Source organism: Telmatherina bonti, assembly GCF_933228915.1.
Source record: "Telmatherina bonti genome assembly, chromosome: 8".
Classification (NCBI taxonomy): domain Eukaryota; kingdom Metazoa; phylum Chordata; class Actinopteri; order Atheriniformes; family Telmatherinidae; genus Telmatherina; species Telmatherina bonti.
In genome coordinates, this window is record NC_136626.1 from 5,680,436 (window position 1) to 5,691,893 (window position 11,458).

Sequence of the window (11,458 nt, forward strand, 5' to 3'; positions counted from 1 at the left end):
GACCCGCCGGGCCTTTCTGGTTCTGGACCCGCGGGGCCTTTGCGGTTCTGGACCCGCCGGGCCTTTCTGGTTCTGGACCCGCCGGGCCTTTGCGGTTCTGGACCCGCCGGGCCTTTGCGGTTCTGGACCCGCCGGGCCTTTCTGGTTCTGGACCCGCCGGGCCTTTGCGGTTCTGGACCCGCCAGGGTTTATCTAAAAAGACCATGTAATAAGATGTTAATGTCTTTTTATTTCATAATTTTGTCTTTTTATTTAAAAATCACTTTTTAAATCTCACTTTTATTTTTTTATCTGATAATTGTTTTATTTTTATCTCAGCAGTCTTACTTCTCTGTCTTTTAAGACTTTTGATGTCCCAGTAGTCGGAGCTGCTGGTCTGCAGGAGGAACCGACAGGTTCTGAACCTGGATCAGGACGACGTCTGACTAAAACCACCAGGAAGGCGGCGTCTCCCCCCCCCCCCCCCCGCGGGGAAACTAAGGAAGATTTACAGAAAACACTTTAAGTCTCGTCTCTGCAGACGTCGCTCTGATCACCGATCAATACCAGCAGGAGGCGGGTCTATACACAGCTGACCCAACATGGTGGACACCTTCATCATCGTCATCACCTTCATCACCACCTTCATCGTCACCATCACCTTCATCATCATCATCGTCACCATCACCGTCACCTTCATCGTCACCATCACCTTCACCTTCATCATCATCACCTTCATCGTCACCATCACCTTCACCTTCATCATCATCATCATCACCTTCAACGTCATCATCACCGTCACCTTCACCTTCATCATCATCACCTTCATCATCATCATCATCACCTTCATCGTCACCATCACCTTCACCATCATCACCTTCATCGTCACCATCACCTTCACCTTCATCATCATCATCATCACCTTCAACGTCATCATCATCACCGTCACCTTCATCATCATCATCATCACCTTCATCGTCACCATCACCTTCACCATCATCACCTTCATCGTCACCATCACCTTCACCTTCACCTTCATCATCATCACCTTCATCATCATCATCATCACCTTCATCATCATCATCATCACCTTCACCTTCACCTTCATCATCATCATCATCACCTTCATCGTCATCATCATCACCATCACCTTCACCTTCATCATCATCATCATCACCTTCATCGTCATCATCATCACCGTCACCGTCACCTTCATCATCATCATCATCACCTTCACCTTCATCATCATCATCATCACCTTCAACGTCATCATCATCACCATCACCTTCACCTTCATCATCATCACCTTCATCGTCATCATCATCACCGTCACCTTCATCATCATCATCATCACCTTCACCTTCATCATCATCATCATCATCACCTTCAACGTCATCATCTTCACCATCACCTTCACCTTCATCATCATCATCATCACCTTCATCGTCATCATCATCACTGTCACCTTCATCATCATCATCATCACCTTCATCATCATCATCATCACCTTCAACGTCATCATCATCACCATCACCTTCACCTTCATCATCACCTTCATCGTCATCATCATCACCGTCACCTTCATCATCATCATCATCACCGTCACCTTCATCATCATCATCATCACCTTCACCTTCATCATCATCATCATCACCTTCAACGTCATCATCATCACCATCACCTTCACCTTCATCATCATCATCATCACCTTCATCGTCATCATCATCACCGTCACCTTCATCATCATCATCATCACCTTCACCTTCATCATCATCATCATCACCTTCAACGTCATCATCTTCACCGTCACCTTCACCTTCATCATCATCATCACCTTCATCATCGTCATCACCTTTCATCATCATCATCACCTTCATCATCATCATCATCACCTTCATCATCATCAACACCTTCATCATCATCATCATCACCTTCATCATCACCATCATCGTCACCTTCATCATCGTCATCACCTTCATCATCATCATCATCACCTTCATCGTCACCTTCATCATCACCATCATCGTCACCTTCATCATCGTCATCACCTTTCATCATCATCATCACCTTCATCATCATCATCATCACCTTCATCATCACCATCATCGTCACCTTCATCATCATCATCACCTTCGTCACCTTCATCACCGTCACCTTCACCTTCATCATCACCATCATCTTCATCATCGTCTTCACCATGACCTTCATCCCCATCATCGTCACCTTCATCATCATCACCATCACCTTCATCATCATCATCATCACCTTCATCATCATCACCATGACCTTCATCATCATCATCACCTTCATCATCATCACCATGACCTTCATCATCATCATCACCTTCATCATCATCATCATCACCTTCATCACCGTCACCTTCACCTTCATCATCATCATCATCACCTTCATCACCGTCACCTTCATCATCATCACCATGACCTTCATCATCATCACCATGACCTTCATCATCATCACCTTCATCATCATCATCATCACCTTCATCACCGTCACTTTCACCTTCATCATCATCATCATTACCTTCATCATCATCACCTTCATCATCATCACCTTCATCATCATCACCTTCATCATCATCACCTTCATCACCACCCTGTTCCAACTCAGACAGCCAATCAGAATCGTCCCGTCGCTGCGGCGTATAAAACATGTGAAGGATAAAACCCATGTTGTTCCCGTGTTGCAGGTTCAGCCGGTTGCTAGGCAACATGAAACACGCTGCAGACATAAAGAGACGGAACTTCCACAGATCCAGCCTGGAAGCTTCGCTTTAGGTGACAAATGTTTTACAGGAAGACCAACTAGGAGCTGCAGACTGAACCGATTTATTCCTATTACGCGCCGCGGTAACCATAGCAACGAGGGGAAAATCCCGCTCTCCTACTGGAACCAATAAGCCAACTGGTGCGTCTCGCAGTTCCTTCCTTTGTCTGTTCTTCAAGACGAGGAAATGTGGAGCCACGTTTTCCTTCTCGCGTGGAAACGTTTGTCAGCTGCAGGAAAACTTGTAAAAACTGTAAAAATCTGCCAGAAACCGTCAGATTCAGACGTAAAGTCTTCCGACCTCATAGGAACTCTGTCAGAAGTTCAAATATTGTCGTTATTTTTCATATAAAATCTGTTAGAAGCTGAAATATTGTCGTTATTTTTCATATAAAATCTGTCAGAAGTTCAAACATTGTCGTTATTTTTCATATAAAATCTGTCAGAAGTTCAAACATTGTCGTTATTTTTCATATAAAATCTGTTAGAAGCTGAAATATTGTCGTTATTTTTCATATAAAATCTGTCAGAAGTTCAAATATTGTCGTTATTTTTCATATAAAATCTGTTAGAAGCTGAAATATTGTCGTTATTTTTCATATAAAATCTGTTAGAAGCTGAAATATTGTCGTTATTTTTCATATAAAATCTGTTAGAAGCTGAAATATTGTCGTTATTTTTCATATAAAATCTGTCAGAAGTTCAAATATTGTCGTTATTTTTCATATAAAATCTGTCAGAAGCTGAAATATTGTTGTTATTTTTCATATAAACTCTGTTAGAAGCTGAAATATTGTCGTTATTTTTCATATAAACTCTGTTAGAAGCTGAAATATTGTCGTTATTTTTCATATAAACTCTGTTAGAAGCTGAAATATTGTCGTTATTTTTCATATAAAATCTGTTAGAAACTGAAATATTGTCGTTATTTTTCATATAAAATCTGTTAGAAGCTGAAATATTGTCGTTATTTTTCATATAAAATCTGTTAGAAGCTGAAATATTGTCGTTATTTTTCATATAAAATCTGTTAGAAGCTGAAATATTGTCGTTATTTTTCATATAAAATCTGTTAGAAGCTGAAATATTGTCGTTATTTTTCATATAAAATCTGTTAGAAGCTGAAATATTGTCGTTATTTTTCATATAAAATCTGTTAGAAGCTGAAATATTGTCGTTATTTTTCATATAAAATCTGTCAGAAGTTCAAATATTGTCGTTATTTTTCATATAAAATCTGTCAGAAGCTGAAATATTGTTGTTATTTTTCATATAAACTCTGTCAGAAGCTGAAATATTGTCGTTATTTTTCATATAAACTCTGTTAGAAACTGAAATATTGTCGTTATTTTTCATATAAAATCTGTTAGAAGCTGAAATATTGTCGTTATTTTTCATGTAAACTGTTAGAAGCTGAAATATTGTCGTTATTTTTCATATAAAATCTGTTAGAAGCTGAAATATTGTCGTTATTTTTCATATAAAATCTGTTACAAGCTGAAATATTGTCGTTATTTTTCATATAAACTCTGTTAGAAGCTGAAATATTGTCGTTATTTTTCATATAAAATCTGTTAGAAACTGAAATATTGTCGTTATTTTTCATATAAAATCTGTTAGAAGCTGAAATATTGTTGTTATTTTTCATATAAAATCTGTTAGAAGCTGAAATATTGTCGTTATTTTTCATATAAAATCTGTTAGAAGCTGAAATATTGTTGTTATTTTTCATATAAAATCTGTTAGAAGCTGAAATATTGTCGTTATTTTTCATATAAAATCTGTTAGAAGCTGAAATATTGTTGTTATTTTTCATATAAAATCTGTTAGAAGCTGAAATATTGTCGTTATTTTTCATATAAAATCTGTTAGAAGCTGAAATATTGTCGTTATTTTTCATATAAAATCTGTTAGAAGCTGAAATATTGTCGTTATTTTTCATATAAAATCTGTTAGAAGCTGAAATATTGTTGTTATTTTTCATATAAAATCTGTTAGAAGCTGAAATATTGTCGTTATTTTTCACATGAACTCTGTTAGAAGCTGAAATATTGTCGTTATTTTTCACATGAACTCTGTTAGAAGCTGAAATATTGTCGTTATTTTTCATATAAACTCTGTTAGAAGCTGAAATATTGTTGTTATTTTTCATATAAAATCTGTTAGAAGCTGAAATATTGTCGTTATTTTTCATATAAAATCTGTTAGAAGCTGAAATATTGTCGTTATTTTTCATATAAACTCTGTTAGAAGCTGAAATATTGTCGTTATTTTTCATATAAACTCTGTTAGAAACTGAAATATTGTCGTTATTTTTCATATAAAATCTGTTAGAAGCTGAAATATTTTCGTTATTTTTCATATAAACTCTGTTAGAAGCTGAAATATTGTCGTTATTTTTCATATAAAATCTGTTAGAAGCTGAAATATTGTCGTTATTTTTCATATAAAATCTGTTAGAAGCTGAAATATTTTCGTTATTTTTCATATAAACTCTTTTAGGAGCTGAAATATTGTCGTTATTTTTCATATAAAATCTGTCAGAAGCTGAAATATTGTTGTTATTTTTCATATAAACTCTGTCAGAAGCTGAAATATTGTCGTTATTTTTCATATAAACTCTGTTAGAAACTGAAATATTGTCGTTATTTTTCATATAAAATCTGTTAGAAGCTGAAATATTGTCGTTATTTTTCATGTAAACTGTTAGAAGCTGAAATATTGTCGTTATTTTTCATATAAAATCTGTTAGAAGCTGAAATATTGTCGTTATTTTTCATATAAAATCTGTTACAAGCTGAAATATTGTCGTTATTTTTCATATAAACTCTGTTAGAAGCTGAAATATTGTCGTTATTTTTCATATAAAATCTGTTAGAAACTGAAATATTGTCGTTATTTTTCATATAAAATCTGTTAGAAGCTGAAATATTGTTGTTATTTTTCATATAAAATCTGTTAGAAGCTGAAATATTGTCGTTATTTTTCATATAAAATCTGTTAGAAGCTGAAATATTGTTGTTATTTTTCATATAAAATCTGTTAGAAGCTGAAATATTGTCGTTATTTTTCATATAAAATCTGTTAGAAGCTGAAATATTGTTGTTATTTTTCATATAAAATCTGTTAGAAGCTGAAATATTGTCGTTATTTTTCATATAAAATCTGTTAGAAGCTGAAATATTGTCGTTATTTTTCATATAAAATCTGTTAGAAGCTGAAATATTGTCGTTATTTTTCATATAAAATCTGTTAGAAGCTGAAATATTGTTGTTATTTTTCATATAAAATCTGTTAGAAGCTGAAATATTGTCGTTATTTTTCACATGAACTCTGTTAGAAGCTGAAATATTGTCGTTATTTTTCACATGAACTCTGTTAGAAGCTGAAATATTGTCGTTATTTTTCATATAAACTCTGTTAGAAGCTGAAATATTGTTGTTATTTTTCATATAAAATCTGTTAGAAGCTGAAATATTGTCGTTATTTTTCATATAAAATCTGTTAGAAGCTGAAATATTGTCGTTATTTTTCATATAAACTCTGTTAGAAGCTGAAATATTGTCGTTATTTTTCATATAAACTCTGTTAGAAACTGAAATATTGTCGTTATTTTTCATATAAAATCTGTTAGAAGCTGAAATATTTTCGTTATTTTTCATATAAACTCTGTTAGAAGCTGAAATATTGTCGTTATTTTTCATATAAAATCTGTTAGAAGCTGAAATATTGTCGTTATTTTTCATATAAAATCTGTTAGAAGCTGAAATATTTTCGTTATTTTTCATATAAACTCTTTTAGGAGCTGAAATATTGTCGTTATTTTTCATATAAACTCTTTTAGGAGCTGAAATATTTTTGTCATTCGGGGTAAAATCCTGGACGGCGCCCACTCTGCTCCTTTTCCTCCTCAGGTTAAATCATTTCCATCCGTCGTTTTACGGGATAAATAATTTAGTTTTTACATAAAACAATAAAAAGCAGAAAGTTTCCCAGCAGAAGTTTTAACTTGTGATGAATCCAGATTGATCAATCAGTCTTATTGATTCCAGACAACGCTGGACAACGCCGACTGATGCCTCTAATCCTCTCTCTGATTCTCTGGCGTGACATCACTGATTGGACCAATCAGAGCAACATCTGCTGCGCCGCCGAACACATCTGTGACATCAGCATGATGTCATCACGCCTGAGGAGACCTGAAGCTCCGAGGACGCCAGCAGGAGGAAGACGGGTACCTGGACTCTGGCCTCGGTGAGGTTGACCCGGCGCGCCAGGTCCTCCCTGACGAAGGCGTCGGGGTAGTGCGTCCGCTCGAACACCCTCTCCAGCGCCTGCAGCTGGCTGCTGTTGAACGTGGTCCGGTTCCGGCGCTGCTTCCTCTTCTTCTTCTCCTCCGTGTTCATCTGCTCATCTGGAAGAAGAAGAAGAAGAAGAAGTCTGACAGGAAATCGAAAAAAACGCTGTTTCCATGGCGATGCCGAGGATGTTGACGTTGCACTGGGAGACCATCTCACCTCCAAGCAGGAAAATAGGGTTTTATGTTTCGTATGAATAAAAACATTCATTTTAAGTCATTTATGGTTTTTATTTTTCCTCTGTGATGAAAGTTTTGGATAAAACTGAATATTTATGGAGAAATGCGAAGACGGAGCAGAAATCTAACTGCCGGGCAAACGGATCCTGCAAAACGTTTCTACTGGCAGGTAAAATGTCTCGGTAAATATTAATAAAAATAGTAGAAACGCTTTGAAACGCTGGAGGCTAAATGAGATAAAACACCACAGAAGAAGAAACCCGGCTGTTTTCCTGCAGGTGAAAATGTTGTTTGTTGCAACAAAATAACATTTTTATCTACAATAAAATCATAAATAATGTTCCTTATCCACACACACACACACACACACACACTCCGTCTGCTGTCACACACACATTCAGAAGCTTCTTCATTTTTCACTTCATCCACAAATTCTCATTTTATGTTGAATATTAGACACAAAAACATGTTTTTAAAAATATAAATATAAATTAAATTAAATTAAATTTTGTGACACGTTGACGTTCAAATATTGACAAAAGTTTTATAATAAATGAATAATTTGCATATTTGTCAAACAGGATTCTCATCTGATTTATTGAAGAAATAAAATAAAAAATCTCATTTTTTACGAGAAATTAATTTTTAGACTCATAAATAAGAAAGTTTTGTTTCCTGCTTTCAGCATCTGAAACGTCGTCCTGTCATTTTATTCAGACATGAAGAAATTTACGAAAAAAAATCCAAAACGTGAAAAATTATCTTAAAAATTTGTTTTCTCCTGAATTCTTTTATTGTTATTTATTTCTTTAAAATGATTGTTTTCATTTCATTTTAAATTAATTAACTTATAAATTTTACAACCAGCTGCTAATAATATAAAAACATATTTTATGGAGTGTTTTAGTCCATCACAGACGAAGGGGATCAATCAATTGATGGATGAGGGCTAAACTGGTGAAACCTGATCTCTCTCACACACACACTCACACACACACACACACACACACACACACACACACACACACGCGCGCGCGGCTGCATGTTTGTCGGCAGAAACACAAACTCACTTTTTCTGCTTTAAAAGCAACAAACTTTTAAAACGAGGAGATTTTCATTTCGATCGGAGCAGCTGGACGGAGGAATATTGATCATTGATCAGCTTATTGGAAATTTGGGGATTAATAAAACACTTCAACAAGGTGCTGAACCGGATTCCTCCTTTTATTAATAAAGCTTTTTTATTGATCCGATCATTTATCAGATGACTTTAATGTTGACCTCAGAACCTGCAGGAAACATCTCAACTCATAACGTTGTTTTTAATATTTCACCATGAAGATATTAATATAGTTTATTATTAATATTGTTGTATTATTAAAATAGTTTATTATTATTATTAACATTGTTTATTATTAACATCACTTATTATTAAATCGTCCATCTGAACCCTGATAAATTCTTACCAGACTTCAAATCTTCATATTTCTTATGATTCTTGTCTTTAATCTCCTGACTTTGCTTTATTCTTGATTTTTTTTATGGTTTTTAATGTTATTATTTAAAAAAAACTAAATATATTTTAATAATTTAATTTGTGATCATTTTAGATTAAAATAAATTATTATAAATAATTTTCCGCCTCACAAAAAGTTGATTCTGTTGATTTTCCATGTTTTCGTTTTGACTTTCAGCTGAAAGGAGTTTTATAAAACCTGCTTCTTCTTTCGCTTCATCGCTGATTATGATTTTTATTTCTAAAAGCCAAAGGAGGAATTTATTTGTTTTCTTCTTCTGCAGTTTATTAATGAGCCTCTGACGTGCTGGTTTATCTGCGTCACACTGCGGAGGGAAAAGCAGAAACCAGAAACACAAATGTTTCTGCTCATAAATAAAAGAAATAAAATTAAAGTCAGATTTCTGCGGCAGAAATGTGCGGACTGACGCAGCGCGGTGGAAAAGCTGCAGAAAAACTGCGAAGTTTGGCCTGAAATGCGCTGAAAACGCGGCTGTTTGCGGCAAGTTTACAGGCTGGAGGATGAGGAGAAAAGCTGTGACGCACTGTATCAGCCCGATGACGTCACACGCCGCGATGCGCCGACTCTGCTTTTAAGTTTATTCTGAGGATTTTATCAGCTGGAGACATTTTTATATCAGTAAATATTTTTATTTTCAGATGATTTATTTATAAGAAAATGTCTTGAACTATTTTATTCATTTTATTTCATGAAAATCCGGGAAATAATTATGATGATGATAATAATAATAATAATAATAATAATAATAATAATAATAATAATAATAATAGGAATAATCATAAAAACAACATCTGAGAATCTTTTCATTTAAAATAAATTGAACCAAAATGTCGTTTTTTATTATTTTCTTATTTGGAAATAAATAAACAGAATATTATTTATTTTATTTATTTATCTAAAATAAAATATTTAAATCCCCAAAATAAACCTCAATAATAAAATCAACAGGTTTTTCAGCGCCTGCGCGGTGGTTTGTCCCGCGCGAGCTTGTTGGTAAATCATCATCATCATCGTGGTCAGCACGTGCGAGCAGATTGATTCATTAGTGAAAGTTTTTTAGTTTTCTGATCCACAAACAAAACTTTTTATTTAAATTATTTGTTGTTTATAATTAAATCCGGTTTATTGAAAAGTTTTTCATAAAAACTTTGATTTATTTTCTAATATTATTGTTTTTCTTTAATTAATTCAAATAAAATCATTTAAACATTTTATGTCAGTCTAATAAAGTTTTATCTGAATGTTTCACGTCACGTTAAATCACGTCATCAGCGTGTTGGAGGACGGCGCGCGCGCTAATTGTGACAAATGACGTCGTGAGTTTGACAGGCTGGAAATCAGCGTGAATTAACGACGTGACCCGCAACTTCCTCCCGCACATTCCTCCCCGCCGCGCGCCTCTTTCCAGCAAAACAAATAAAAACAAGAAAAACGCTCATTAAGGGGGGGGGGGGGGGTTGTCACGCGCAGTTTTCTGCGGGGATTTCCTCCCAAGTTGCGCAAATCAGCTTCCACACATGTTGGTGTGAAACTCCGACGGCTCAGCCCAAAAGAGCGCGTGCGTGGAGGCGGCTGCGCGTGCGTGGAGGCGGCTGCATCTGGAAACAGCTGGAATGTTTTCATGTTGCGGAGAGAAAAGTTCCCGTCACGCGCCGCTCGGCCCTTTCTGCGTGGAAAGACAGAAAAGATCTGGATCTGGACCAGAAGCCCGGTTCCGTCCAGAAGGTGATTTATGACCCGGAGTTTGACTCGTCAGGCGTCACCATGGCGACCTGACATCAAAGCGTTAATGGAGAATTAATGGCCTTTTGGTGGGGGGGAGGTCGACACACACTCCTCCATGCATGCGCTCTGCGCGTGCACACGCTGTCACTCTGGAGGACAGTTTCTTCTTCTCTGCTCCTGATGGAACTTACTCTCCTGCTGCGTCGTGTCGCTGCCGCTGGTCATCCCCGGGGACTCCAGCAGACTCCTGCCCGCCTCCCCGACGCCCTCGTCGGCCTGGCCGCCCGCCATCTCCGCGGCCTCCTCCAGGTCCAGCAGGTGGCTCACGGAGAAGTTCTTCTTGGCCTGCAGGGTGTCCAGGTGGGCCGTGACGGGACTCTCCAGGCGGTTCGGTCCCGCGCCTTGCCGCTCCATCACATGCGCATAGCTGGACGTCATGACGCGCGTGCGGCGCAGCGGAGCGGAGCGGCGTGGTGAGAAGAGGAGGAAGAGGAGGAGGAGGAAGAGGAGAAGAGTCGCGAGCCAGAGGAGTAGATCCGCGCATGCAGGACGACAGAAGTCCAGAACTCAGAAACAGACCCGGTTCCTCCGAACTGCTCACGTCCACGCGGCTCCGCGCGCCTCAATCCATCCAGCGGTGCGCGCGACGCGGCAGAACCACCGGGCTGTCGGTGCCGCGGCTCCACAACCGAACCGAACCGGCAGAACTCAAGTTTTCCTTCTTCTCGCTCAGGTTGGGTCACATCTGGAGAGGAAGAGCTGCTGATGATGATGATGACGTCCAGATGCGCAGAGAGCCGTGTGCGCGCGAAGCCTGGTGAGCGGCGGCCAGGCGCGAGGAGGCAGGACGTTCCCGCCTCCCTCTCTCTCTCTCCCCCCCTCTCGCTCTACCACT

The 11,458-nt window shown here is 37.4% G+C and overlaps 1 protein-coding gene across 2 annotated transcripts in view; it reads right to left on the reverse strand.

Annotated features, from left to right (window-relative positions):
• Positions 1 to 11,341, reverse strand: part of LOC306759539 (paired mesoderm homeobox protein 1-like) — a 29,622-nt gene extending 18,281 nt beyond the window's left edge. For both annotated transcript variants that reach the window (XM_079245209.1, XM_079245208.1), the window contains exons 1-2: positions 10,755 to 11,341; positions 7,002 to 7,177 (exon numbers count right to left, since the gene is read on the reverse strand). In XM_079245209.1, the coding sequence (XP_079101335.1) occupies positions 7,002 to 7,177; positions 10,755 to 11,001 (423 nt within the window). In that variant the 5' untranslated portion in view covers positions 11,002 to 11,341. The remainder of the gene's footprint in view (positions 1 to 7,001; positions 7,178 to 10,754) is intronic.
• Between the last annotated feature and the right edge of the window lie 117 nt (positions 11,342 to 11,458).